Genomic DNA, 27595 nt, shown 5'->3' on the forward strand with positions numbered 1-27595 from the left:
TACGCGGCCCTCGAGCTCAACCTCGGCGAGTCCGCGAAGATGATCGCGCTCCGCGACGAGCGCATCCTCGCGCTCGAGCGCGAGTCGAGCGACGGCTTCGCGGCCGCGACGGCGGAGACGCAGCAGCTCGCCAAGCTCGTCAAGGAGCTCGAGCTCAAGCTCCTCAACAAGAAGCCGACGATCGTCGAGAAGGTCGCCGCGGGGCCGCGGACGCTCCGCGGCGGCACGGGCGCGCGCGACGAGGGCGCGGCGAAGAAGGCGTCCTCCTGGTGGAATCGATGAGCGCGCCGGGCCGCGCCGGGGGCTCCTAAAACACGCCTTAGCTCCCCCCGACGCGCGGCGGGGCCGCGCGGAGCGGCCACCGCGGCCGCCGCCTCGCGTCGAGCGCGGCGGCGAAGCGTCGCGAGGACCGCGCGCGCGACGGGAGGACCTAGCGCGGCTCCGGCGGGACGGCGGTGATCCAGGGGGTTGCGCGCAGCTCCGGCGGCAGGTGTTGGAGGAAGGCCTCCGCGCACTCCTTGCACTCGGCGCACTCGATGCGGCGGCCGCACTCGACGCAGCCCTGCCCGCGGCGGCAGGTGCCGCAGCAGTCGCAGTAGTCCACGCCGCAGGCGCAGCGGAAGCTGCTCGGCAGGCCGCAGGTGAAGCACGTCCGCCCCGCCGGCGGGTGGGCGTCGCCCAGGGGAAGCTCGACCGGCTGCGCCGGCTGCGACGGCGGCGGCGGCTTCGGCGCCGCGGACGACCGCGAGTCGCGCGTCGTCGACTTGCGCCCCGGGAGCCACGACATGCTGGCGAGTGTGGGGCGTCCCTCAGACCGCGAATAGGGGTCCTACATAGCCTCTGGCAAATTTGCTATGTTGCGATTCAGCGACGAGATGTTGCACGGGAGACTCGGCGACGCCGTAGCTTACGCGGCGGGAGGCGTCAGATGGGGACGGGTCGGGGCGAAGGCCCCTCAGCTTAGGGCGAGCATGCGCGCGAGGAGCTGTGCGGGCTGGAGCTCGCGGAGGCACGGCCGCAGCGCCTCGATGTTCAGCACGTGGACGAAGGGCCGCTGGTCGGCGAGGTAGGCCGCGGGGTCGTCGTGGAGGACGACGCGCGCGGGGAAGGCCGGAAGCTCGGCCTTCGTCGATCCGCGCCGCGAGGCGCCGGAATCGGCGACGAAGTTGCCCGTCGCGCGGTCGTACAGAGCCGCGCGGTACGCGAACCCTAAGATCAGCGCCGGCCAAGTGATCCAGCACCACATGAGGAATTGGAAGAGATAAGCGATGAGGTGCTTGGGCGCGGGCTCGTCGAAGGAGAACGACGGGACGTGGTAGCGGTGGTCGACGACGCTCGTGCCCGCGACGCGGCCGCAGTCGACGATGCCCGAGGGCGGTGCGCGGGAGTTCCAGCGCCACCGCATGGTGTAGGCGATGCAAAGTAAGAGGTGCAAGCTGGTCCGTCGAACCTCCATGTACATGGCCAAACAAAAGCCCAAGTAAGCGCCAAGCACCTTGAACGGGCGGCAGACGTCCGAGACGAACAACGGCGGGAGCTCCTCGATCTCCATGCGCGGGACCCGGAGCCACACGACCCAGACGAGCCCGGGCCGGGGCGCGAGAGTCTGGCCCATCATGAGGTTTCGCACCTTCGCGTAGGTCGCGCCGAGCGACGCGACGAGCGCCGACTTCGTGAACATGTTCGCCATCCAGCTCGGCAGCGGGCACGTAGCCGCGTGCGCCCGGTCCTCGTCCGCGTGGTCGCCGTCGAAGACGCCCGACCCCTGCACGTTGTTCATGTTCGTCGCCGCCCGCCCCTCCCACGTCTCGCGGAACATCTCATTCTTCCTCCGCCGGCCGTTGTCGAGCAGGCCCGTGTAGAAGAAATCCTCGTCCGTCGGCTGGTCCATACTCTCCTTGGGGATCTGCGGCCCGTCCTCCGCCGCGGCCGCCGCCTCGAACTCGTCCATGGGCTCGTTCAGGTCGTCGTCGTCGGGACCGTAGGGGTCCGGCGTCCGCACGTCGCTTGCGGACTCGAAAAATTCCTCCCAGCGACGCGGGTCCGGCTTGAAGGTTGATGTTGCCTGCATGGACCTCAGGCCGGCCCAGACCGTGGCCTGGAACAGGCACAGCTGGGCCTTCATCAGCACGAGAAGAACGAACAGGCCCAGTCGATTCCTCCTCGGTTCGAGGTCGTCAGTCCCCTCGTACCAGAAGAACCGGAAGAAAGCGCCCAGTATTGAGTAGACGCCGTAGAAGCACGCCGCCGCAACGATAGTCGCCTCGGGCAGCGAGATGAGCCCCTGGGCGTCGGCGACGATCCCGGCGAAGGCTGTACCGACGAGGAACGAGGTCTCGCCGCCTGGCGCGATTCTTTGCAGCGGTCCCTTCTTCCAGGCGCTCGTGATTACGCCCGCGCCGAGGATGCATTCCACGGTGATTCGCTCCGCGTCCCGGAGCACCGCGTTCGGCATGAAGAAGCGCGCCCGAATCTTGTCGAGGTTTCTTTCCGTCCTGGCAAGCGAGAATGAAAACTCGCGCGAGAGCAGTGAAACGTTGCTGTCACGCTGGTCCGCGTAGTTGTCGACGCCGAAGTGCCACGCCGCGGACGCGGCGACGAGGAGGAGGAAGGCCGCGCGCGGCAAAGCCTTGCGGAGCTTCGACACGTAGCCGCCGCTTCCATCGTAACGCTGGAACAATGTCGTGGCGGATGCTGCTCCCATGACGGACGATGTTGCGGATGTGCGGGGAAGGCGCGGGAGCAGGGGCGCGGCAGTCGCGGGAGCAGGGGCGCGGCCGGAGACGACGCCTATCACGACGCGCGGCTCTTCAACACGTCGCTTGAGGATTGCCACAGCGACCAAGTGCTGTCGACCATGCAGCTGACGCCGCCGTCGTCTCCGTCGCAGCTGCGCGGCGCGCGCCGTTCGCCCCCCGACTCTGCCCGGTCGCGCCACAGCCAGGGCCGCGACCGCTCGGCGAGCCCTGTGCGACGCTCTTCGCTCGACGGCCTCGGGCGGCGCAGCGACCTCGGAACCGCTCTCCCTCCGCCGCCGGCCGACGACTGGAGCGGGCTCAACGACCGCCTGCGGCGCGACTACGACGAAAATGTCGCGCTCCTGGCCGAGGCGAAGGCGCGCCGCGAGCTCATCGTCCTGCCCGACGAACCTCGCCGCGCGCGCGGAGCGAAACTTGAGATGTGGCTCGCGGAGTGCGCGAAGCTGACGGGCGCGCAGGACCGCGCGATCGCGGACCTAGAGGCCAAGGTCAACCCGTCGGAGGACTGCGCGCGCGCCCGGCTGGCGCTCGCGCGGCCTTTCTATGCGTCTGAAGTGACGACGGCGCTCAACGCCGTGCTCGACCCAGTTCGCGAGCAGCTCGAGATGATCGACGACGCTAAGCGGCGCGTGCCGAAGCAGCTCGAAGAGCGCTACTCTGCCGCTGCCATGGCGCTCGAGGGAGGGAATGAAGTTCCGATCATCAAGAAATCATGGACACATCCGGTGCCGAAGGAGCGGGTGGAGCTTCCACCGTACGGAGTGGTCGAGCTAGAGTGCCCACAATGCGGGGGCAGATGGGATCGAAGATTTGGTACAATCTACGAAAAGTTCCACGGACACCAAGACTACGTGAGCTTCAAGTGTCCGGATTGTACCTCTTCCATTGCAATCGAACCGTCCGAATTTGGATTCGGGCTCCAAGACCAGAACCAAATGTTCCGAAGTGACAGAGGTCGTTGGAAGGCGCGGTTCCGTTGACCTTGCGCACCGCCTCACGGTACCGGTGACAAGGTGAAGATCGTCGCCATCACCGCGTGCTAGATCGTCGCGCTAGAACTTTACGACCTGGTCCGCCGCGTAGCCCAGGTCCCGGAGGAGCCCGGCGAGCGCCGGGTCGTCGCGGGGGCCGGCGAGCGCCTCGTACATGCCCGGCGGCCCGCAGACGAAGACCTTCACGTCCGCGTGGGGCGGCGCGACGTACTCGGAGACGAGCCGCGCGTCGACGCGGCCGCGGCGGCCGGCCCACGCGGAGCCCGCGGGCTCGCGCGTCAGCGTGGTGACGACGGTGAGCCGCGGGTGCGCGTCGGCCCAGGCGTCGAGGGCCTCGACGGCGAGGGCGTCCTCGCGCGTCTTGTGGCTCGCGAGGACCGTCACGGCCGTCTCGTCGCCCGGCGAGCCGAGGACCGCGTGGAGCGCCTGGAGCATGGGCGTGACGCCCGAGCCGCCCGCGATCATGGCCAGGTGGGCGGCGCCGAAGGGAAACTGCACTTTGACGTTCTTCGGGACGTGGCTGAAGTCGACGGTGTCGCCGATGGGCAGCTCGGCGAGCCGCGCGCTCAGCCCGGCGCCCGCGTAGACCTTGACCAGGAGCTCGAAGGACCCGACGAGCGCGTTCGTCGACACGGGCGTGTAGGGCCGGACGACGCCGCCGGCCCGCGCGAGGAGGCAGGCGCAGGTCGGCAGCCGCAGCGACTCGCCGGCGTCGAGGCCGAAGCGGAGCAGCACGGCGTCGCGGCTCACGTACCGCCGCGCGGCAAGCGGCAGCGGCCGCCACGACGCGTCGAGCGCGCACTCGCCGGGCGGGGAGAGCGCGGCGGTGGGCGGGCCCGGCGCGTAGGGCCGGAGCTGCGGCGCGGGCGCCGGCATGCGCAGGAGCAGCAGGCAGGCCGCCGCGAGCAAGCCGAGGCCCGCGGCGGCCGTGGGCTTGTCCGGCAGGAGGCGCACGAGCACGCCGCCGCGCTTCGGCGCCGTCGTCCGCGCGGCGACGGCGCGCCGCGTGGCGCCGCGCGACGCGTCGAGGCGCTCGTTCGAGGGCGCGCGTCTCATGTGCATGAGCAGAGCAAGACTGATAGCGACAAAAGAGTGCCGTGTAGGGCTGCAGGCCTGCAGGATTGACGACGCCGCTGTTGTTACCTGCGCCTATTAGCAGGGCATGCCATTTTTTGCCACAGATTTATTGCCACAGCAAAAAACTTCAAACAAAAAGTGCACGATGGGTGCAAGAACGCGCCGATCGATGGTGCACGCGCCATAGAACCGCCCAACTGCGAGCGCACGCGTCGCCGCCATGCGCGCGACGCGCGCGCGCTTCGGCTTCGCGGGGATCGGCAAGTTGCGGCAGCCCGGCGACTGGGACGCCCTGGCCTCCGAGGCCCTGGCGGACGTGGCGGCCTGCCGCGCCGCCGCCGTCGCGGCGGAGGACCCGCGGCGCGCGCTGCGGCTCGTGGACCGCATGTCGAACGCGCTCTGCGCCGTGCTGGACCCGGCGGAGCTGTGCCGGTCCGCGGACGCGCGTCCCGAGTGGCGGTCCGCGGCGCACGGCGCGTTCCGGCGCGTCGCGGGCGCGATGGAGGCGCTGAACGTGGACCGCGGCGTCTACGCCGCCGTGCGGTGCGCGGCGCGCGAAACCCTGCCGTTTAGCGCCGCCGCCGCCGCCGCGTCCCTCGCCGCGGAGTTCGAGCGCGACGGCTGCGCGTTGGAAAACCCGGGCGACCGGGCCGCGGCCGCCGCGCGGCGCCGCGAGCTCCACGACCTCGAGTTCGCCGCGGCGCAGCCCTGGGACGACGGCGGCGAGGTCTGGCGCGTGCCCTGCGGCGACGCGGCGGCCGTCGCGCGCGCCGTCGCCGCCGCCTACGGCGACGGCCTCGCGGCGCCCTCGGCCGACGGCGCCTCCGTCGACGTCCGCGGCCACGGCGCCGTCGTCGACGCCGCGCTCGGCGCCTCGCGGGACCGGGCGGCGCGGAAACTCCTCTGGGAGCGCCACGCGGCCGCGGTCGCGGCGTCCGAGGGCGCGGCGCGCGTCGACGCGCTCGCGGCCGCGCGGCGCGCGGCGGCGAAGGCGCTGGGCTTCGAGTCGCACGCGGCCCTCGCGCTCGGCGGCCCGCCGGCGACGCTCGTCGGCGGCGTCGCGGGCGCCCTCGACTTCCTGGGCCGCGAGGCCGCGCGCGTCGCGCCGGCCGCGGCCGCGGAGCGCGCCGCGGCCGCGGCGCTCGTCGGCGTCGCCGCGCTGGAGCCCTGGGACGCGCATCTCGGCCGACAACTCCTCCTCGCGTCGGCGCCGGCGCCGGCGACGTGGCGGCGCGAGGACGCGGTCGACGCGGTCGTCCGCCGCGCGACGGCGGAGCTGTTCCCCGGCGTCGCCGCGCGCGACGCGGCGCTCGCGCCCGGCGAGGCCTGGGCCGACGGCGTCACCAAGGTCGAGCTCTTCGACGGCGGCGCGCTCGCCGGCGCGGTTTTTTTGGATTTGGTCCCGCGGCCGGGGAAACCGCCGGCGCCCGCGCTCTACGCTGTGTGGAAATCAAATCTTCAACCCGAATTCAATGTGCGCGTATGCGACAGTTTCGACGCAAAGCTTTCTGCTGTGCTTCGAGAACTCGACGAGAGCAATCGATCCGTCCAAAAATCAGCCGAATCGACTTCGATTTGACCGAGATAGAGAGTTCTGAAGTTTGGCCCCGACGTCCCAGCTCACTGGTTGATTTGCACACAGGCTCTACGCGGTCCGCTGCGGCTGCGACGTCGACGGCGGCGCGCCCCTCGCGGCGCCGGACGGCCGCGCGGTAGTGCGCGAGGCCTGGGGCCTACAGGCGCCCGCGCGCCAGCCCGCGGCGGCCGCGCTCGTCGCCTCTTTGCCCGAAGTCGTCGGCGCCGCGGAGCTCGCGTCGCTCGCGCACGAGTGGGGCCACGCGCTCCACGCGGCGCTGGCGTCGTCGACGACGCAGCACCTGAGCGGCACGCGCGGCGCCACGGACGTCGCCGAGCTCCCGTCGACGGCTTTCGAGGCGCTCGCGGGACGAGAAAAGACGCTCCGTTTCCTCTTCCGCGGCGACGGCGCGGCCGCGGCGGCCCACGCGGCCGCGGCGGCGGCGCGGCGCGGGAAGACGGCGGCGACGGACGCGGCGCACCAGCTGGCGCTCGCCTACTTCGACCTCGAGCTCCACGGGCCCGCGCCTCCGCCCTACTTCGCCGCGGCGGAGGCCGCGGCGCGGCGCGTCGGACACGGCCGCGTCGACCCGCGGCCCTTCGCCGACGTCGCCCACGTCGTCTCCGCGCCGGCGACCTACTACGCCTACGCCTACGACCGGCGCCTCGCGGAACAACGCTTCGCGGACCTCGACGCGGGCGCTCCCTCGCTCCTCGCGTTCCTCCGGGCCGCGTCCGAGGCGCCCGACCCGCGCGGTTTGCTGTTAGGCGGCACCTAGAGGTCCGTGGACATGTGCTTCGTCTCGACGATCCTCTTGATGAAGTCGTCCTTCTCGAGGCAGCCCTCGCACTTGACGCCGCGGTCGTTGAGGATGCCCTTGAGCTCCTTGACGCGCATCTTCTTGAGCTTGGCGAGGAACTCCTCGGGCGAGATGTTCTCGTCGACCTGCACGGGGTACTTGACCTCGCAGATCTCCGCGTTGTCCTTCTTGAGCCGCTTGCAGACGCGGTCCTTGGGCATGCGCGTGGAGAACGGCTGCGCGATCGCCGCGCGGATGGGCTCGAAGTAGTAGCACATCTTGCGGTCCCGCGAGTTCAGGTTCGGGTTCGGCGCCTCGTTCTGCAGGTCGCCGCAGTGCTTCGTGATGCCCTCCATGATGCTCTGCTTGCTCGTCTTCTCGTCCTTGTCGATGAGGGCGTCGATGGCCTCGAGGTTCGCGATGCAGACCTCGCACTCCTTCGGGTCCTTCTTCGCCGCACCGTGCGCGGACGCCGCGAGGGCGAGCAGGGCCAAAATGCGGCGCATGGTCGGCGGCGGGCGCGGCGGCGTCGAGGCTGTACGTCCACGCGGCGGTCGACTTGTCCGGCGAGCTGTGACTGCGACTTCGCTCGCCGGGGTCCGAAGGCTGTCCGACGCCGCCGCCGGCCGCACGCCGCGCTAGCGCGCGCTCACTTGCGCGCTCGTGCCGCGACGCGGCGGCTCGTCGACGACGACGTCCCGGCGCCGCGCAGGGGGCGGTGCTGGCTGGGCCACGAGGCTGGGAGAGGAGATATGTCCAGCCGGGGCGGCGCGGCGAGACGCAAGAGCAGTCCCCACTTACATGGCCCAGGTCAGGCGGTCGACGGGCCGCCCGGCGAGCGCGTCCTCGAGGCCGTCGAGGAGCGGCTGCGGCCCGCCGGCGAGCACGTCCGCGCGCGCGCCGAGCGCCGCGTCCGCGCGCGCGACAACAGCCAGGAGGTCCGGCCGGCCGGCGCCCGCGACGGCCGCCGCGGCGCCGCCGCCGTCGCGGAGCTCGACGTCGACGGCGTCGTAGGCGCCGCGCCGCCGCCGCCGCGCGCGCGCGGCGACGTAGAGCGCGGCGGCCGCGGCCGCGTAGGCCGCGGACGCGCACGCGGCGAGCGAGAACCCGCCGGCGACGACGTTCGGGTTGCCTCTCGCGCCTCCGTTGAAGAGCGTCGGGCCGTGGGCGGCGAAGGGCGCGTCGTCGCGCCACGCGACGGCGTAGGCCGCGGCGAGGAAGCCCGCGCCCGCGGCGACGAGCGCCGCGGCGTCGTCGGCGCCCGCGGGGCCCGGCGCCGCCGGCGGCGGCGCCGCCGCGGCCGCGACCTCGGGCCACGCGGCGTCGGCCTCCTCGACGTCGCCCGCGTCAAAGAGCGGGTTCGCCGTCGCCTCCGCGGCGGGCGGCGGCGCCCGGGGGGCCGCGGCCCGCGGCGCGGCGCCGCCGCGCGTGACGTGCGCCTCGGCGGAGAGCCAGGGCTCGCCCGTCGCGCCGTCCGCGTCCGGCCGGCAGAAGCGCGGGAGGCACGCGAGCTGGTCCGCGCTCCGGACGACGGCGACGAGGCGCACGCGCGCGGCCTTCCCCGGCCGCGCCGCGCGGACGGCCCGGAGGAACGCGGCGGCGGGCGCGAGGCCCGAGCCCGCGGCGACGACGAGCGCGGGCCGGCCGCGCGCCGCGTCCTCCGCCCGGCGGACCAGGGCCGCCGGCGCGAGGAGCGGGCCGCGGACGTCGAGGTCGACGGCGCCGCGCGCCGCGGCGGCGTCGACCAAGGCGCGCGTCCACGGGCCGTCCGCGAAGACGTGGACGACCGCGGCGACGCCGCGCGGCCCGCCGGCGGCGCCGGCGATCGTGAAGGGGTGCCAGGCCCAGCCGCCGACGCGCCGCAGGCGGACCGCGCCGCCGACGAGGTCCGCCGCCGCGTGGCCGGGGAGCGGCACCCGCAGCGTCGCCGCGGACCCGCCGGCCTCCGCGGTGCAGGTCGCGCGCCGCTCGCAGGCGCGCCGCCGCGCGACGTCGGCGACGAAGAAGACGAGGGCCGGCGCGACGAAGGAGAGCATGCCCGGCCAGTGGCAGCACGCGAGGACCCACCACGCGACGTGGAGCTGGTGCGCGGCGAGGAACGCGCCGTAGCTCTTGCGCCGTACGGCGTGGACGCTCGCGGCGCCGAGCAACACGCCCGCAACGAGCGCGCAGAGGCCGAAGAAGTTCGAGATGCCGAGGCAGCTCCGCGAGAACGCGCGGCGGAGCCTGTGTGGAAATCAAATATGCAACCCGACTTCAATGTGCGCTTATTCGACCGTTTCGACGCGAGGTTTTCTGCTGTGCTTCGAGAACTCGATGAGAGCAATCGATTCGTCCAAAAATCAGCCGAATCGACTTCGATTTGACCGAGATAGAGAAATCTGAAGTTTGGTGGGGACCCCCCAAACCAGTGGTTGATTTCCACACAGGGCGGAGCGTCTCGGGGGACACTCGTCGGCCGTGCGGTGTCACGAGCTTGGACCCCCGCTTCGCCTCGGCCCGGTTCTGCTTCCGGCGCGGCCCGCGGTGGCACACGGCGAGGGCCTCGTCCCAGGCGTAGGTCCAGCCGTGCTCGAGGCCCCACGTGAGCGCGTAGAGCGACCCGTGCGCCTGTGTGCAAATCAACCAGTGAGCTGGGATGTCGGGGCCAAACTTGAGAATTCTCTAGCTCGGTCAAATCGAAGTCGATTCGGCTGATTTTTGGACGAATCGATTGCTCTTAGCGAGTTCTCGAAGCACGGCGGAAGTGCTCGTGTCAAAACATTCGCATACGCGCACATTGAAGTCGGGTTGAAGATTTGATTTGCACACAGCCGTGCGCGGCGACCAAGCCGACGGTCGCGCGGCCGAGCACGCGGTGGAGCGCGATAGCCGCCTCGTGGGGGAGCCCCAGGGCCCGGAGCGGCGGCGAGAACTGGGCCGTCGGGATGCCGAGGAGCGCCATGGGCACCATCGCGTCCCAGCCCAGCTGGTACGCGTTCCATTTCAGCAGATCGAGCCGCGCGGCGGCGCGCGAGCCCTCGCGGAGCGCGGCGCGGTCCGGCATGCCCGCGCGGCCGGGCACGACGGCGACGGCGTGGAGCGAGACGACGCGGACGACCGCGAGGCCTAAAACGGCGAGGAGCAGCCGCGACGCGCCGCCGCCGACCCTCGCCGCGCGCGGGACCTTGGCGGCCGCGGCGTCGCGGAGCCGCCGCGGCGCGACCCACGCCGCAGACGCCGCCGACACGACGAGCGCGGCGCACGCGGCGGCCCACTGGAGCTGGAACATCGTGCCGAGGGGCGCCGCGCGGCGCATGAGGTCGTGGCCCCACTTGATCTCCCAGCCGAAGAGGCAGGCGGCGTAGGCGCACGCGCCGAGCGCGACGCACCCGGCGGCGGTGCGCGGGCGCATCGGGACTCACGGTTTGCGGCGCTAGCCACTGCGTCAACAGCGCTTATCCATATTCCATCACCTCCGCAAAAAGAGCCTCCGGCCAATGTTGACCTGCACCTTGGCCCCGGGAGGCTGCCCGCCCCCACAGCGCGGCTTCGCCTCTTGTCGAAAACCGACCGCAGCGCGAGGATGCCGGCGCCGCCGCCCCACAAGCCGGACAGTCCCCTCGTGGCGATGATGACGCGGCTCGTCATGCTCTGCGGGCTGAGCGTGAGCTTCTTCCTCGCCTGGCACACGGGCTACCGGCAGATCCTCATGGAGGACCACGTCGGGGCGCCGAAGATCTGGTGGTGCGAGTTCGACGTGGAGCTGCCCGACGGGTCGGAGTCCATGTTCGTCGTCGAGGTGCACCCGGAGTGGGCGCCCCTCGCCGCCGAGCGCTTCGACGCGCTGATCAAGCTCCGCTTCTACGACGAGACGCGCTTCCACTACGTGCACGACAAGGCCGTGCAGCTCGGCATCTCGCCCATCAGCGACGTGGCGCTGACCTGGCGCGACCACCGCCACATCATGGACGAGCCCGTGCGGCGGACCAACGCGAAGCGCACCGTGAGCCTCGCGCCGTGGGGCGCGAACGAGCGGCCGAACCCCGTCGAGAAGAACATGCGGTCGACGATGCTCAGCATCAACAAGAAGCACAACAAGAAGTTCGACCACTACAAGTACACGCCCTTCGGGAAGATCGTCAAGGGCTGGGACGTCGTCTACCAGGTCTACGACGGCTACGGCGAGGAGGTCCTCCCGTCGAACATGGTCCTCAAGGGCGAGGAGATGATCGACTCCGAGTTCCCCCTCCTCTCCCGCGTCGTCTCCGCGCGCCGCGTCGAGCAGCCCCCCGCGGAGCCCGAGCTCTGAGGGCCCCTAAGACCGGGCGGCACCGACGGGGCGGCGCGCGCGCGACGCTCCGCGACGGGCCGATTAGGCGGCGGGGCCCCCGCTACTTCGACGCCTCGAGGTCCGCGATGGACGCGTCGAGCGTCGCCTTCTGCTCGACCTTCTCCGCGAGCTGCGCGCGCGTCTCGTCGACGACCTTGGGCGGCGCCTTGTCCGCGAAGCCCGGGTTCTTGAGGCGGCCCTCGAGGCCCGCGATGTCCTTGGCGAGCTTCTCCGCCTGGCGGCCGAGGCGGTCGAGCTCCTTGGCGACGTCCTTCGCGAGGTCCGCCTGGGGCAGGTAGACCTCGAGGCCGTCGGCGACGACGAGCTGCACCGCGTCCGCGTCGATGTTCGCGTCCGCCTTGGCGGCGACGACGGCGACGCGGTCCGGGTCGACCTTGGACAACAGCGCGAGCGCCTTCAATTCCGACGTGATGAGGTCCGCGAGGGCCGCGTCCTCGCAGACGATCGTCGGCCCCGTCTTCACGGCGGGCTCGATGCCGTACTCCGCGCGGATGTTGCGCAGCGCGCGCACGAGGCCCTTCCACGACTCCATGAGCCTCACCGCAGACTCGTCAAACGCGAGCGCCGCGCCCTCGAGCGCGGGGTACGGCGCGGCCATGAGCGCGGCGCGCTCGTCGCCCGCGCCGTTGTAGAGCTTCTGCCAGAGGAACTCCGTGACGTGGGGCATGAAGGGGTGGATGAGCTTGAGGCAGACCTCGAAGGCGTACGCGAGCGCGCGCTGCGACGCCTCGGCGTCGTCGCCGGACCGCGTCTTCGACACCTCGACGTACCAGTCCGCGAACTCGTTGTAGAAGAACTCGTAGGCGCGCCGCCCCGCGTCGCCGATGGCGTAGTCCTCGAGCGCCGCCGCCGACGCCTCCGCGCACTCGTGCGCCTTGGAGACGATGTAGCGCTCGAAGACGGGCATGGCCGCGAGCTCCGCCGCCTGGATGGGCCCGTCGCTCGGCGTCGCGCCCGCGAGCTTGGGCTCGAGGAACCGCGCCGCGTTCCAGATCTTGTTGCAGAAGTTGCGGTTCTCCTTGACCTTGTCCATGGACAGGGGCACGTCCTGGCCCGGCGTCACGCCCGTCACGAGGCTGAAGCGGAGCGCGTCCGCGCCGAACTCGTCGACGACGTCGAGCGGGTCGACGACGTTGCCCTTGGTCTTGGACATCTTCTCGTTGTTCTTGTCGCGGACGAGGCCGTGCATGTAGATGACCTCGAAGGGCGACTCGCCCGTGAACTCGAGGCCCAGCATGACCATGCGCGCGACCCAGAAGAAGAGGATGTCGTAGCCCGTCTCGAGGCACGTCGCCGGGTAGAACTTGGAGAAGTCCGGCGTCGCGTCGGGCCAGCCCACGGTCGCGAAGGGCCAGAGGCCGCTGGAGAACCACGTGTCGAGCACGTCCGGGTCCCGCGTCAGCGCGGTACCGTCGTCGACGCCCGCGGCCCGCGCCTGGGCGCGCGCGTCGTCCTCGGACCGCGCGCAAAAGTAGCCGTCGTGGCCCGCGGCGTACCAGACGGGGATCTGGTGGCCCCACCAGAGCTGGCGCGACACGCACCAGTCCTGGATGTTCTCGAGCCAGTTGTACCACTCCTTCTCGAAGCGCTTGGGCACGATCTTGATGTCGCCATTGCGCACGGCGTCGACGCCGCGCGCGCCCATGACCGTCGTGTTCACGAACCACTGCGTCGACACGAGGGGCTCGATGACCTCGCCGCCCCGCTGCGAGATGGGCACGCGCGACGCGTACTTTTCGGTCTTGATCACGAGCCCGGCCTCGTCCATGTCGGCCCAGATCTGCTTGCGGCACGCGAAGCGGTCGAGGCCCGCGTAGGCGCCGCCGTTGTCGTTGAGCGTGCCGTCGCCGTTGAGGATGTTGATCACGGGCAGGTCCTGCCGGAGCCCGATCTCGTAGTCGTTCGCGTCGTGGCCCGGCGTCACCTTGAGCGCGCCCGTGCCGAACTCGATGTCGACGTAGTCGTCGGCGAGGATCGGCACCGTGCGCCCGCCGGACATGGGCACGACGCACTCCTTGCCCACGAGGTGCGCGTAGCGGTCGTCGGCCGGGTTCACGCAGACCGCCGTGTCGCCGAGGATGGTCTCCGGCCGCGACGTCGCCACGGGCAGGAAGTCGTCGGAGCCCGCGACGCCGTACTTGAAGTAGTAGAGCAGGCCCTCGCGCTCCTCGAACTCGACCTCCAAGTCGGACACCGCGGTGCCCAGGTTCGGCGACCAGTTGACCATGCGGCTCCCGCGGTACACGAGCCCCTTCTCGTGGAGGCGCACGAAGGCCTCCGTGACGGCGCGGCTCATGTCGTCGTCGAGCGTGAACTTCTCGCGGCTCCAGTCCGCGGACGCGCCGAGGCGCCGCATCTGCGACGTGATCGCGCCGCCGTTCTCGTCCTTCCACCGCCAGACGCGCTCGAGGAACTTGTCGCGGCCGAGCTCCGCCCGCGTCGGCGAGCCCTCGCTCGCGAGCGCGCGCTCGACGAGGAGCTGCGTCGCGATGCCCGCGTGGTCCGTGCCGGGGAGCCAGAGCGTCGGCCGCCCGCGCGCGCGGTGGAACCGCGCGAGGATGTCCTGGAGCGCGACGAACATGGCGTGGCCGAGGTGGAGCCGCCCCGTGACGTTCGGCGGCGGCATGGGGCACGTGTACGCGCCGCGCGGGTGCTCGGCGTCGCTCGGCTCGAAGAGGCCCTGGGCCTCCCACCACGCGTAGAGCGACCCCTCCGTCGAGAAGTCGTACTTGCTCGGCAGGGCCTCGCCGGCGCCGAGGAAGGGCCGCACGGCGGGCTGGTCCAGCGTCGACGTGCGCCGCGGACCGAGCGACGGCCGCGGCGACCGCAGCGACGGCAGCCGGGCGCGCGCGCCGCCGCCGGACCGGAGCGCGCGGGCGCCGCGGGCGGCGAACGCGAGGAGCACCATCAGGCGCATCGGCTTTGCTTGGCTGCGGCAGCGGTGGTCGTGCGGGCGCGCGCGCTGCTACGGCTCGCTGTGCACAGGCTCTTCGTCAGCTCCCATGCGCGTGGGTTCAAGGCAAGGACGGCTTCACCGAAGCCTTCAACAATGCCCGAGCAGTTCGGCGAGCGCCCTCGAGGCGCCTCCGCAGGCACGCCGACGGCGTTGCGCTGGGACGACGCGCTGGGAGAGTCCAGGCTCAAGCATGGCCACCTACTACTTCGGATCCCTGGCGGGGAGCTCGACCCCGGGCCAGCATCGAGTTTAGCGAGCGCCCAGCCAGGAGGGAATGATGGTCGACGACTGGCGGGAGCCCGTACCAACGAGCGCCAAGCACGCCGTCGTGGTCGTCGCCGGCGACGTCGGCCGGTCGCCGCGCATGCAGTACCACGCGCTGTCGCTCGCGGAGCACGGCTACGCCGTGACGCTCGTGGGCTACGCCGGCGAGCTGTGCTGCGAGGCCGTCGTCGCCGAGGGCCGCATCCGCGAGGTGCGCGTCGGCGCCGTCGAGCTCCCGGCCTGGCTGCCGGGCCTCGTCGCCCGGGCGCTCAAGCTCGCGCTGCTCGTCGCGCGCCTCGGCCTCGCGGTCCGCGCCGCGCGGCGCGGCCGGCGGGCGGCGGTCGTGCTGTGCCAGACGCCGCCGGCGATCCCGTCGCTGGCCGTGTGCTGGTTCTGGGCCCGCGTCGACGGCGCGCGCGTCGTCGGCGACTGGCACAACCTCGGCTTCTCCGTCGTCGAGGACGGCGCGCGGCGCGCGCGGCGCGGCGCGCTCCGCGTCTCCGACCGGCTCGCCGTCGCCGCGTACCGCGCGCTCGAGCGGCGGAGCGCGGCGCTCCTCGACGGCCACGTCTGCGTGACGCGCGCCCTCGCCGCCTGGCTCAAGGCCCACTTTGCCGTCGACGCCGCGCCCGCGCACGACCGGCCGCCCGCGTTCTTCCGAAAGGTCGCGGCCCGGGCAGGAAAAAAAAAAATTCGACGCGACTTCTTCGAATGTTTCGACGCGAGCACTTCCGTCGTGCTTCGAGAACTCGACGAGAGTGATCGATTCGTCCAAAAATCGACCGAATCGACTTCGATGTGACCGAGCTCGAGAATGTCAAAGTTTGGTCGGGACGTCCCGAACCGGCGGTCGATGTCCACGCAGGTCGCGGCCGGGGACCGCGCGGCCGCGCTGCGGCGCGTCGGCGCCGCGGGCGTCTTCTCCAAGGCGACGGCGCGCGAGGCCGCCTTCTGGGGGGCCGCGGAGGACCTCGGCGACGCCGTCTGCGACGCCGGCGGCGCGCCGCGGCCGGCGCGGCCCGCCGTCGTCGTGAGCTCGACGTCCTGGTCCCCCGACGAGGACTTCACGGTGCTCGTCGACGCGCTCGCGGCCTACGACGCCTCGGCGGGGACGCCGCGCCTCGTCGTCGTCGTCACGGGCAAGGGGCCGCTGAAGGCGCGGTTCCTCGAGGCCGTCGAGGACCGGCGCTTCGCCAAGGTCGTCGCGAAGACCGCGTGGCTGCCGGCGGCGGACTACGCGGCGCTCCTCGGCGCCGCGGACCTCGGCGTCTGCCTCCACTCGTCGACGTCGGGCCTCGACCTGCCCATGAAAGTCGTGGACATGTTCGGCGCGGGGCTCCCGGTGGCGGCGCTCGCGTTCCCCTGCGTCGGCGAGCTCGTCGTCGACGGCGCCAACGGGGCCCTCTTCGCCGACGCGGCATCGCTCGCGGCCGCGCTCGCGGACCTCCTCGCGGACGTCGACGCCAACCCGCGCCTCGCGGCGCGCCGCGCGGGCGTCGACGTCGCCGAGCGGTGGGGCGCCATGTGGGCGCGCGCGGTCCTCCCCGTCGTCGGGGCGCCCTAAAGGTTCGATCAGCGGTATGCGTTGTTTTGCCCCATATACCATCACCAGCAGCCCGATTCAATATGGAACTAATGGATCGGACATGAAGCCGGTCAAGCCGGGAGCAATTGGCTGGCGCCTTCAAGTTGTCGACAACGTTGCTCTCCCGAGACTCGATCTTCTTCGAGCCGCAGCCTTGTGCACTTCCCACCGCGCGCGCGCTGCGTTCAGCCTTTCCAGCCGCCAACCATATACGCCTCGACGCACTTCGAGACGATCGGCGAGAAGCGCTTCGCCGAAGGCACGTGCGGGCGCGAAAGATCCGCCCGTTCCGGTCCGCACTCCCGAGGATATCCGGCGCTCTCGCACCGCTCTTCCGCTCGCGCGCGTCGCCGTCGCGCCGCTCTCGCGCGCGTCGCCGTCGCGCGTCGCTCGCGCCGCCGCTTGTGCCGCTCTCGCGCCGCCGCTCTCGCGCGCCCGCACGCCGCGCGCGCGCCGCAGGCACCGCACCGCTTCTCCACCATGGGCATCGCCGAGACCGTCGTCTACCTCACCGCGGGCTTCCTCTTCCTCCCCGCGGGCCGCGACGTGTTCGCCCAGGAGACGGCGATCATGCCCGGCGACGAGCACCTGCTCAAGGCCATGACGATGTCGAGCCCCAAGGGCCGCACGTTCATGTGGGGCCTCTGGGGCTCGAACTGGTGCTTCATCTCCCTGCTGAAGATCCTCACGGTCTCCGGCGCCTTCGACGTCGCCGTCTCCATCGACGTCCGGCTCTTCCTCGCCGCGGACCTCGTCGTGCTCTACTACCTCATCTCCCAGTACTCCACGCTCCTCTCGATCAAGGCCGACGTCACGGGCTTCACGGTCGTCTTCGCCCTCGAGACCGCGGCCTTTGCGGCCCTCGCCTTCGCCTAGGGCGCAGACGCGCGCGCGCGGCCTTTCGAAGAACGCCAAGGTTACTTGCCGCCGGCCTTCTTGCAGCAGTCCTTGGACCCCTGGCCGCAGACCATGCAGACGTAGTCCCGGGCGAAGGGGATGAAGGAGATCGTGTACCAGATCATGGCGATCCACTGGACGAAGACGCACATGATGATGATGCCGACGCGGCCGTCGTCGGGGATGCCGTGGTAGTAGCAGCAGAAGATGGTCATGATGATGGACGTAAAGTAGAAGAGCGTCGCGACGATGCGCGTCCGGTCCCACATGGCCTTGCACTGGGCCTTGGGCCCGCTCAGGAAGAGCGACCCCGCGATGCCCATCAAATTGCCGAGCGTGTAGAAGACGACGAACGGCGTCGGGTTGCCCTTGATGAGGTCCGCGAGCCGCACCCAGGACCCGATGCTCAGCACGAACGCGAGGCCGAAGCACGTGAGGTACCCGCCGATGCGCTGCTTGTAGGTCAGCTTCGGGCACAGCTCGCAGCAGGCCTCCTCCATCTCCTCCGCCGCCGTCTTCGGCTTCTCCTCGATGCCCATGGCGCTCTTGAACGCCTTCATGGCGCGGGTCGGCGGCGCGTACTCGCGGCGCGGCGGTCGCTGCGCGCTGCCGCCTGTCGCGGTACCTGCGCGCGCCAACGACGGCGCCCAAACTCTTGTGGCAGTGGCAAAACAGGCAGACAGAGCCCGCACCTTGCAGTCGTTGAATAGGTTAGGACGGACCGCGCCGGGCAGCCGTCAACCGTGACGGGCTCGACCATGCTCCTCTCCGCGAGCCTCGGGTCGCTGCCCGGGAAGAAGCCGCGCTACAGCGTCAAGCAGGCGCGGCTCAAGCTGCTGCGGGCGAAAGAAAAGCTCGAGCGCGAGGAGGGCGACCTCGGCGAGCTGCTCGCCTCGCCGGGCCCCGACGACGAGGCGTCGACGTCGCCCGTGGCGCGGCGGCCGCGGCGGGACCTGAGCCGGCGCGACTGGCCCGGCGAGAGCGTCGAGAGCCGGCCGAGCACGACGCTGAGCCGGTCCTCCGCGTCGCGTTCGGGGGGCGCGTCGCTGCTGCGGGACCTCGCGCGGTTCGACGAGCTCGACGGGCCGCCGCGCGCGCCGTCGCGCATGTCGACGGCGGGCCGGAGCCGCGGCGCGTCGCGGGCCGCGTCGCGGGCCGCGAGCCGCGCGGGCGCGACGCCGCTCGCGCCGCTCGCGTCGCTCGACGGGACCGCGCTGCCGTCCATCGGGTCCCGCGCGTCGACGGCCGCGTCGCCCGCGCGGCGCCTGCGGAGCTGGCCCGCCGTGGGACGGCCGCCGCGGCGGCGCTTCGACGCCGGCTCGTCGTCCGACGACGACGACAACAGCACAACCGCGGGCCCCGCGGCGCGGCGCGCGCGCGCGGCGCCGCCGCCCTTCGTCGCGCGAAAAGCGCGCGCGACGTCCCTCTTCAGCTGCGGGTCCCGGGAGGTGAGCGAGCTCGGCGCGGAGTACGACGACGACGACGGCGGCGGCTACGCGCCCTGGCTCGCCGCGCGCGACGTCGCCGTCGGCGACGCGTTCCTCGTAGCGGTCGCGTGCGGCGAGCGCGCGACGCTGGCCCTCGCCGCCGACGGGCGCGTCCACGGCTGGGGCGGCGGCGCCGTCTTCCGCGAGGCCGGCGCCGCCGCGGGCCGCGCGCGGAACGCGCCCGCGGACGTCGTCGCGCGGACGCTGGCGCCGCTCCGGAGCGCGCGCTTGATCGCCTGCGGGCCCAAGCACGCGCTCGTCGTCGTCGCCGACGGCGGCGTCTTCACCTGGGGCGCCGGCGCCCACGGGCGCCTCGGCCACGGCGACGGCGTGAGCCGCGTGGCGCCGACGCGCGTCGCGGAGGGCCTGCCCGACGCCGGCGTCGTTATAGTGGCGGCGTGCGGCGGCGCGCACTGCGCCGTCGTCGTCGCGGCCGAGGCCGGCGCGCCGACGGGGCGCCTCTACACCTGGGGCGACGGCCGCGGCGGCCAGCTCGGCCACGGCGACGGCGACGGCGACGGCGGGGCGGACGCGGCCCGCAAGGCCGCGGTGCCATCCCAAAAAGAGCTCCAGTGCGCGCGGCGCCCCGGCGAGGTCGCCTTCTTCCCGCGGCGCGACGCGACGGTGCGCCACGTCGCCTGCGGCCTCCACCACACGCTCGCCGTCGCCTGGGAGCCCAAGGCGGGCGCGTACGACGCGCCGGGCGACGCGATCGCGCTCACGGCGCGGCTCTACGCCTGGGGCTTCGGCGACGGCGGCCGCCTGGGCACGGGCGAGGTCTCGGGCGCCTGCCGCTTCCCCGCGCGCGTGCTCCTGCCCGTCGAGTACGGCTACGACGCGGCCGACGACGCGCCGCGGCCCCACGTCGTCGCGGCCGCCGCGGGCGACCAGCACTCGCTCGCGCTGCTCACGGACGGCCGCGTCTTCGCCTGGGGCAGCAACGCCTTCGGCCAGCTCGGCCTCGGCCGCGCGTCCGCGCAGGCCGTGCCCCTGCCCGAGCGCGTCGGCGGCGCGGGACGGCGCGGCAAGGTCGTCAAGATCGCCGCGGGCGCGCGCCACTCCGGCTGCGTCTCCGAGGACGGCGCGGTGCTCCTCTGGGGCTTCGGGGACGAGGGCCAGCTCGGCGCGGGGCCCGAGGCCGCGGAGCTCGAGCGGAGCCGCCGCGACGAGACCGCGACGCCCCTGCCCTGCGAGCTCGCGGCCGCGTCCGCGGGCGAGCGCGACCGCGACGGCGCGTACGCCTGGGCCCCCGAGGCGCCGGGCACGTGGGCCGCCGAGGCGCTCGCCCTCGGCGTGCGCCACACGGTCGTCCTCTGCCGCAACGCCAGGGCGGGCGTCACGAAGGGCGCGCTGGCGGACGCGTCGTTCGGCCGCGCGAGCGACGAGCCCGAGGTGTTGGAGAAGCCGCGGCCGCCGGCGCCGCCGCCGGCCGTCGACGACGCGCCGTCGTCGGACGACGAGGCGGCGGAGTTCTTCGCCGAAGCGCTCCCGCCCGTCGCGGTCGCCGTCGACGACGGGCCCCCGCGGCTCGACCGCGAGCTCATGCGCGAGCGCCTCGCGGAGCGGAAGGCGCGCCAGGACGAGGAGCGGCTCGCCCGGGAGGCGGAGATCGCCGCGGCCCACGCGGAGCGCGACGCCGCGAACCGGCGCTACGAGGCGCTCCTCGCGACGATGCGCAAGGTCAAGCCCTCCGCGGCCGTCGTCGTCGTCACGCCCGAGCCCGAGCCCGAGCCCGAGCCGGAGCCCGCGCCGCTCCCGGAGCTCCCGTCGCCGAAGAAGGTCACCTTCGGCGACATCTTCTACGACGACCGCGCCCAGGACGCCGAGGACATGTGGATCGGCAACGCCGCGCGCCGCGCGAAGTCGCGCGGCTCGTCGCGCGAGGCGAGGCTCCGGCCGTCGACGTCCGCGGTCCGCGCCAAGACGCCGGGGTCGTCGTCGCGGAAGCGGCGGCCCAAGACGACGGGCGGCGGCGCCGACGCCCCGGGCGCCGCGCGGCCGGACGACCGCGCCGCGCCCCCCGCGGCGGCCGACGCCGCCGCGGCGCCGCCGCCGCGCCGCGTCTCCTTCGAGCCCGCGGCCTCCTTCGACGGAGAGGCGGACGACCCCGTCGCGGCCTTCATGGGCCGCGCGGCGGCCGGCGCGTCCTACGTGACGGCGCCCGCGGACGCCGAGGCGGACGACGCCGGCGACGACCGCGAGGCGGACGACACCGGCGACGACGAGGACGCCGCGCCGCTGGACCCCGTCGCCGCCTTCATGGCGCGGTCCCTCGGCGGCGGCTACAAGACCTAAACATGTTAGTGCGCGCCGCGCTCGGCCGCGAGCGTCGCCTGGTCGACGGCGTCCGCGCGGCCGCCCTTGATGGTCCACCAGCCCGTGATGGCGAGGCGCGGCCGGTGGAGGACGCCGTCGCCGCCCTGCGGCCGCGCGGCCACCTCCGTGACGTGGTGCAGGAGCTGGATGACGCCCGTGCCCACGCGGAACGCCGCGAGCGAGTTGAAGGCCGGCGCGACGCTGTGGTTGCCCGCGGCGAAGGCGAGCGCGCCGCCGCCGGCCGGGTCCCAGTCCGGCGTGAGGTTCAGGACGAAGGCGACGTGGCCCAGGCCGCCGTCGACGTGGTTGCTCAGCCAGTCGCCGCCCGAGAACGCCGACGCGAACCAGTCCGTGAGGTCCTCGAGCTCGACGCCGACCGCGTCCTCGATCGCGCGGCGGACGGGCCCGGACGCGAGGTGGCCCGCGATGGCGCCGTGGGCCGGGTGGTCCCGGGCGAGCTCGTACTTGCTGTAGGAGAAGGACCCCTTGCAGAGGCTCGAAAAGGGCCGCTCCCGCGCGGCGGCGCCGAAGTCGTAGCGGTGCTTCGTGTTCGAGCACGCGCCGCGGCACGGGCGCCGCGCGTCGCGCGCCGCGGGCTCCTTGCAGTTCGTCGCGTACTGGAACTGCCGCGCGCTCCAGGCGCCGTGGAGCAGGCCGTGGAGCTCCTTCGCCGTCGCCGCGGGCAGGGCCGCGGCGACCTGGTGGACGCAGCCGCCGAACTGGCTCACGCCGCCGTGGGCCCGGACGGCCGCGGGCGCGCACCAGACGTCGGCGTCGGCCGGCGGCCGCCGCGCGTCGAGCCTCCCGTCGCCCGCCGCCCCAGAGAGCAGCGCGAGGAAAAGCAGCCCCGGTCGGGCCGCCGCCATCCGGCGGGCTGTGGTAGGGGCACGGTGGCTTCAGCTTTTATTCTGAACCAGCATCATGAACCAGCCGAAAACGTCGCGCCGCTGGACGGCGCATCTGGACTAGCAGCCCATGGCCGAATCGGGTCCGCCGCAGTACCACGCAGTCTACCTGGTGCCGTTCTGGGATGACTTCGTCTACGAGGACGACGACGACGACGACGACGACGATCACTGGGGGCACCAGGGCTACTGTCTCGTGGGCCCGTTCGGTGTCTACGAGGCTCGGGCCGACGCCGACCGCCAGGCGAAGGCCGTGAGCCGTCACGTCCTCGCCGTGCTCTCTGGTACCGACGGCATCGACTCGTCCTGGGCGCTCTCGCGCGCGCTGCCCGCAGACTGCGTCGCCCACGTGCGCTCGTTCGGAGAGGAGGCAGATTTTGTGCTGCGCGCGCTCGACCGCGCGTTCCACGCGAAGCTGCGCGCGTGCGCGGCAAGAATGCTCGAACCCAAGCGCGCCGAATACCTCGAAACTATTCGAAAGCGCGCGAAGTCGTTCAAGACTCTGCGAGGCGGCTCGAAGACGGCGGCGAACCGGAACGCGCAGAAGTTCTTTCGACAGGCTCTCCACAAGTCCGGCCTCTCCGATGATGATCCGGCCTCCGTGCCCGAGCGCTTGGAAGCATGGTTCGTCAGTCTGTCCGGCCGCGACCTCGCGCGGTTCCTGGGGCACGATAAGGTGTTCCAATGCGCAAAGAGCAAGTGGTCAGCGCGCTGTCACCAAATCACGCAGCGCGGCGGCGAGCTCCACTTCTGCGGCTCGCCGAAGCCCCTGATCTCGGTCGATGTCCAGTCCATCGACGCGCCTTCCGGAGCGGGCGCGACGCTCTACGCGATGGTCGGGCGTCGCGAGAGATGCTCGCAATCAGACTATTTTGACGAAGGAGCAGACGACGACATCCGCTGCGGAGTCCTTGGCCTCGCCTGGGAACCCGGCGACGTCTCGACCGCGCTCGTGCGCCATGTCGTAGAACTGTTGGAAGACTGGGAAATTTGTAAGGACGACACGCAGCAGTCGCTCTGGAAGACGGTTGGCGATGAAGACTTCGGCTTTTACGAAGAACCTGTGGACTCGAGCGTCCTCTTCGCCGACGCCCCTTTACCTCGGGCCTGCGCGTTCCGCGAGGCCATGAGAATCCACGACGACTCCGGCGCATTCGAAGGCTTTCAAACGCGAGATGCCGGCACGGTCGCGATGCCCGCCGCGCCCGTCGACACGGAGCGCGGCGACGCACCGTATGATACTGATCATCAGTATTTCATTCACGCGACGCGCCTCGACGGGGCGGGCTTGCCCGTCGCCCGGGGTTTCGTGGTGACCGAGCAAGATCACCAGACATGCACCGACAACCTCATCGTGTGGCCGGAGGCCGTGCCCTTCCACCGAGCGACGCCCGCGCCGGCTTAAGCGGCCTCAGACGTGGCGGTGGGCCTTGCCGCTGTGCGTGTGGTGGAGCTGGGAGCCGGACGCGTGGGCGTCGTGGTGGTGGTCGACGGCGATGGGCGGGAGCGTCTTGTGCGTCTCGAAGGGGTTGGCGGCGATGGGGTCGGACTCGGCGACCATGAGGGGCACGGCGTAGCCCTGGTACTTGCGCGGCCCGCGCGGGTTCTTGGGGTCGAGGGGGTCGTCCTTCTCGAAGACGGGCAGGTAGGCCCACTTGCCCTCGACGGCGATCTTGACCTCGGCGCCGCCGTCGCCGGGCGGCGCGCCGAGGAGCTTGCTCGGGTCGGCGGTGAAGTCCTCGGTCCACGTCTTCTCGGGCACGGCGGCGTCGGCGCCCTCGGCCCAGTAGGGCACGGCGACCGCCGGGTCGACGCTTTGGACCGCCGCCTCGAGGAGCGTCGCGAAGGCCGCGTAGTTCGACGCGAGCGCGACGTGCGCGGCGCCGTGGCCCGTCGCGTCGAGCGCCGTCGCCGGGTGCGCCAGGCCGCCGTCGCCGCGCCGGGCCAGCGCGAGCGCGGCCGTCGCGTCCGACGCCGGCGCCGCGGCGCCGTCGCCGCCCGCGGCGGCGAGGAGGTCGCGCTCGCGCGCGGCGCCGACGAGCCGGCGCCCGAGCGCGTCCCAGTCGTTGCCGTCGGCGCGGACGTCGAGGCGGTGGCCCTGGTAGCCCCGCGTCTCCGTCGGCACGCGGTGCGGCTCCGACTTGGCGAGCAGGTCCTCGGCGTCGTCGCCGCCGAGCGCGCCCGACTGGAGCACGTGGCCCGCGCCGTCGCCGCCGAGGAGCGCGTGCGCGGCCCAGAGCTCGTCCATGGTCCGGAACTGGTCGCCGTAGATGTCGCGGCCCGCGGCCGCGGAAGTGTTGTAGAGCACGGACACGGCCCGTAGGAACCGCGACCGGTCGCCGGGCTTCATCTCCGTCGCCGCGCGCCGCGCGAAGCGCACGTCGACGGCGAAGACGGCGCGCCGCGACTCGTCGCCGGCGACGGAGACGACGAGCGTGTAGGCCCCGGGCTCCGTCACCGTGTCGTTCGCGACGACCGCGCGCCGGCCGGACCCGAGCGCGACGGGCGCCGCGCACGCGCCGTCCCCGTGGTCGTGGGCGTCCTCGGCGTGGACGTGCGTCGACCCGTCGTGCGTGTGTTCGCCGGTCGCCGCTTCGTGCGCGTGGCCGTGCGTGTGGCAGTCGCCGTCGTGGCAGTGGCCGTCGTCCTCGAGCGCGCGGCCGTGGTCGTGCTCGTCCTCGGCGTGGACGTGCGTGGACCTGTCGTGCATGTGCTCGCCCGCGGCCGCCTCGTGCGCGTGGTCGTGCGTGTGCTCGTCCTCGGCGTGGACGTGCGTCGTCCCGTCGTGGGTGTGCTCGCCCGCGGCCGCCTCGTGCGCGTGGTCGTGCGTGTGCTTGTCCTCGGCGTGGACGTGAGTGGACCCGTCGTGGGTGTGCTCGCCCGTCGCCGCCTCGTGGGCGCGGCCGTGCGTGTGCTTGTCCTCGGCGTGGACGTGCGTCGTCCCGTCGTGGGTGTGCTCGCCCGTCGCCGCCTCGTGGGCGTGGTCGTGCGTGTGCTTGTCCTCGGCGTGGACGTGAGTGGTCCCGTCGTGGGTGTGCTCGCCCGTCGCCGCCTCGTGGGCGTGGTCGTGCGTGTGCTTGTCCTCGGCGTGGACGTGCGTCGTCCCGTCGTGGGTGTGCTCGCCCGTCGCCGCCTCGTGGGCGTGGTCGTGCGTGTGGCAGTCGCCGTCGTGGCAGTGGCCGTCGTCGTCGTGGTCGTGGCCGTGGTCGTGGCCGCGGACCTCCGGCGTCTTCTGCAGCGTGAAGACGAACGCGGGCCCGCCGTCGGGGCCGGCCTCGGCGCCCTCGGCGGCGGCGATCTTGTCCGCGAGCTGCCGGCGCTGGCCGAGCATCCACTTCCGCCGGTCCGGCGGCAGGTCCTGCGTTAAAGAGTGCGCGACGGCCTCGAGGTCGCTCCGCAGCGCGAGCGAGTTGGCGCCCGGCGCGGACTGGGCGGCGAGGTCCTCGGCGCCGAGGGCCGCGATGACGACCGTCTCGCGGTAGGGCTCGAGGACGCAGGCGCCGGCGTCGCAGGCCGCGGCGCCGTAGGCGTTTTTCAGCACGAGGCCCAGCGACTCCAGCGACACGTGGTCGTGGGCGTCGCCGGCGGCGCCGTGGCCGGCGTGCGCCGCGACGGCGGCGACGACGGCGAGCGTCCGCAGCAGCAAAACCGGGACCATTGCAGTACTGCTACCTCTAGACGGCGAGGCGCTTCTCGAAGCCGCCGACTCGCGGCATGCGCCAGCGCGTGTCAAAGTGTTCAAGTTTGACTCAACTTTGAGTCAATGTGTCCGGCGCTGCTCGGTCCAGATGGTTCCCTCCGCGGGCCTGCCTCCCCTCCCCGGACGGACGCAGTCGAGCGCGCATCCCCCTCAATAACTAGTCCAATGCATGTGCCTTTTTTTGACTCGTCCGTCGGCGCCGTCGAGGCGCGCCTCGAGGCACGCCATCGCTCCCCGCCAACAAAGCGGGTCCCACAACGGGGCTTCTTATCGACAAACAGGGGGGGGGGGCACAGGGGGGGGGGGGGCGCGGCCGCTTCTCGGCTTCCGGCGTGTCGCCGTCAGCGGGGGACGCGGTCCGCGGCGCCGTCGTCGCGGGCCGCGACGCCGACCTCGCGATTCTCGAGCTCCGGCGTGACCTCGTGGGCCGGCGACGCGGTGCCGTCCTTGGCCGCGGCCTCGAGCGTCGCCGCGACGCCGTCGTGGCCGTTGTCCGCGGCGAGCGCGGCGGGCGGCCGGCCCCGCCAGGGCCGGCCCGGGTCCGCGCCCGCGCGGAGGAGGATCGCGACCGTCGTCGCGCGGCCCGCGGCCGCGGCCGCGTGGAGCGGCGACGCGCCCGAGTCGTCGGCCGCGTCGGCGTCGGCGTCGGCGGCGAGGAGCGTGCCGAGCGCGGCCGCGTGGCCGTAGGCCGCGGCCGCGAAGGCCGGCGTCGCGCCGCGGTCGTTGCGCCGGTTGAGGTCCGCCTTGGCGAGCGCGAGGATGCGGAGCGCGCGCGCGTGGCCGTTGTGCGCGGCCATGAAGGCCGGCGCGGCGCCGTTCGCCGGGTACGCGCGGTCGCCGTCGGCGCCGGCCTTGAGGAGCTGCTCCAGTAATGGCGCGTGGCCCTGCTGCGCGGCGATGAGGCACGGCGTGCAGCCGTCGCCCGCGGCGCGATCCGGGTCCGCGCCCGCGACGAGCAGCGCGCGGAGCGCGTCGCCGTGGCCGTTCTGCGCGGCCGCGAGGCACGCGGTCCAGCCCGAGTCGTCGGCCGCGTCCGCGTCCGCGCCGCGGCGGAGGAGCGCCGCGCAGCACCGCGCGTGGCCCATTTGGGCGGCGATGATCAAGGGCGTACTCCCGGCGCCGCCAGCGCGGCGCCGCGGGTCCGCGCCCGCGTCGAGGAGCAGCTCGACGCACGCGACGTGGTCGTTCTGCGCCGCGATGTAGAGCGGGGACGCGCCGCCGGTGCGAGCCGCGTCGACGTCGCAGCCGAACTCAAGGAGCGTCCGGAGCACGTCCGCGTCGCCGTGCCACGCGGCGACGAAGCAGGCCGACGTGCCGTCCCTCGCGCGCCGGTTCGCGTCGCAGCCGTAGCCGAGAAGCAACCGCGCGACCTTGGCGCGGCCGTTGAACGCGGCGACGAGCAGCGGCGTCGCGCCGTCCGCGGGCAGCGTCGCGTCGGCGTCGCAGCCCGCGCTCAGCAGCAGCTCCAACGCCTCGGCGTGGCCCTGGTAGGCTGCCGCGTAGGCCGGCGTGACGCCGTCGTCGCGCGCGACGGACACGTCCGCGCCGCCCATGAGCAGCGCGCTCAGCGCGTCGCTGTGGCCGTGGATAGCGGCCGCGAGCACCGGCGGCGACCCGTCCGCGGCCCGCAGCTCGACGTCGCCGCCGGCCTCGACGAGCGCCTCGACGACGGTAGCGACGCCGTGCTCCGCGGCGACGTGGAGCGGCGTCCGGCCCTCGGGGTCCCTCGCGTTGACGTCGACGCCGTCGACGGCTAGAAGCCGCGTCACGTGGACCATGCGGTTGCTCGTGCACTCGCGGAGCAGGCGCTGCGCCGCCTCCGCGGCGTCGATAGACACGGGGATGTAGCCCTCCTGCTGCAGGTTGATGGCCGTCGTGGCCATGGTTTTTTTCGCGTGTTTTCGCGCGGCGGGGTGGTGGAGAGGTTTCTCGGGGCCGGGCCGCGGCCG

General features: G+C 72.8%; 8 protein-coding genes across 8 annotated transcripts; 2 read left to right on the forward strand and 6 right to left on the reverse strand.

The window, feature by feature from the left end:
- Nucleotides 1-3811: 3811 nt before the first annotated feature.
- AURANDRAFT_23630 (hypothetical protein) lies at nt 3812-4627 on the reverse strand (the record flags this gene model as incomplete). Its single annotated transcript, XM_009036843.1, has 1 exon — nt 3812-4627. One exon carries the CDS (start codon nt 4625-4627, stop codon nt 3812-3814), a length of 816 nt encoding a protein of 271 aa, XP_009035091.1.
- A 2525-nt stretch (nt 4628-7152) lies between these two features.
- On the reverse strand, nt 7153-7655 carry AURANDRAFT_59975 (hypothetical protein; the record flags this gene model as incomplete). The annotated part of the gene is made up of 1 exon (XM_009036841.1): nt 7153-7655. A coding segment is annotated over one exon (477 nt), but the record flags the coding sequence as incomplete, so codon positions are not given.
- Nucleotides 7656-11576: 3921 nt separating this feature from the next.
- Nucleotides 11577-14444, reverse strand: AURANDRAFT_22805 (hypothetical protein; the record flags this gene model as incomplete). Its single annotated transcript, XM_009036839.1, has 1 exon — nt 11577-14444. The coding sequence occupies one exon, from the start codon at nt 14442-14444 to the stop codon at nt 11577-11579; it is 2868 nt and encodes a 955-aa protein (XP_009035087.1).
- Nucleotides 14445-14769: 325 nt separating this feature from the next.
- Nucleotides 14770-16320, forward strand: AURANDRAFT_23258 (hypothetical protein; the record flags this gene model as incomplete). The annotated part of the gene is made up of 2 exons (XM_009036801.1): nt 14770-15420; nt 15622-16320. 2 exons carry the CDS (start codon nt 14770-14772, stop codon nt 16318-16320), a joined length of 1350 nt encoding a protein of 449 aa, XP_009035049.1.
- A 986-nt stretch (nt 16321-17306) lies between these two features.
- On the reverse strand, nt 17307-17717 carry AURANDRAFT_16026 (hypothetical protein; the record flags this gene model as incomplete). Its single annotated transcript, XM_009036838.1, has 1 exon — nt 17307-17717. A coding segment is annotated over one exon (411 nt), but the record flags the coding sequence as incomplete, so codon positions are not given.
- Nucleotides 17718-18953: 1236 nt separating this feature from the next.
- AURANDRAFT_5485 (hypothetical protein) lies at nt 18954-19856 on the forward strand (the record flags this gene model as incomplete). Its single annotated transcript, XM_009036507.1, has 2 exons — nt 18954-19079; nt 19320-19856. Coding segments are annotated over 2 exons (663 nt in total), but the record flags the coding sequence as incomplete, so codon positions are not given.
- Nucleotides 19857-23357: 3501 nt separating this feature from the next.
- Nucleotides 23358-25604, reverse strand: AURANDRAFT_62861 (hypothetical protein; the record flags this gene model as incomplete). Its single annotated transcript, XM_009036837.1, has 1 exon — nt 23358-25604. The coding sequence occupies one exon, from the start codon at nt 25602-25604 to the stop codon at nt 23358-23360; it is 2247 nt and encodes a 748-aa protein (XP_009035085.1).
- Nucleotides 25605-25987: 383 nt separating this feature from the next.
- Nucleotides 25988-27529, reverse strand: AURANDRAFT_62862 (hypothetical protein; the record flags this gene model as incomplete). The annotated part of the gene is made up of 2 exons (XM_009036836.1): nt 25988-26632; nt 27383-27529. 2 exons carry the CDS (start codon nt 27527-27529, stop codon nt 25988-25990), a joined length of 792 nt encoding a protein of 263 aa, XP_009035084.1.
- Nucleotides 27530-27595: the final 66 nt, after the last annotated feature.

This window comes from Aureococcus anophagefferens, assembly GCF_000186865.1.
Source record: "Aureococcus anophagefferens unplaced genomic scaffold AURANscaffold_5, whole genome shotgun sequence".
NCBI classification, from domain to species: Eukaryota; class Pelagophyceae; order Pelagomonadales; family Pelagomonadaceae; genus Aureococcus; species Aureococcus anophagefferens.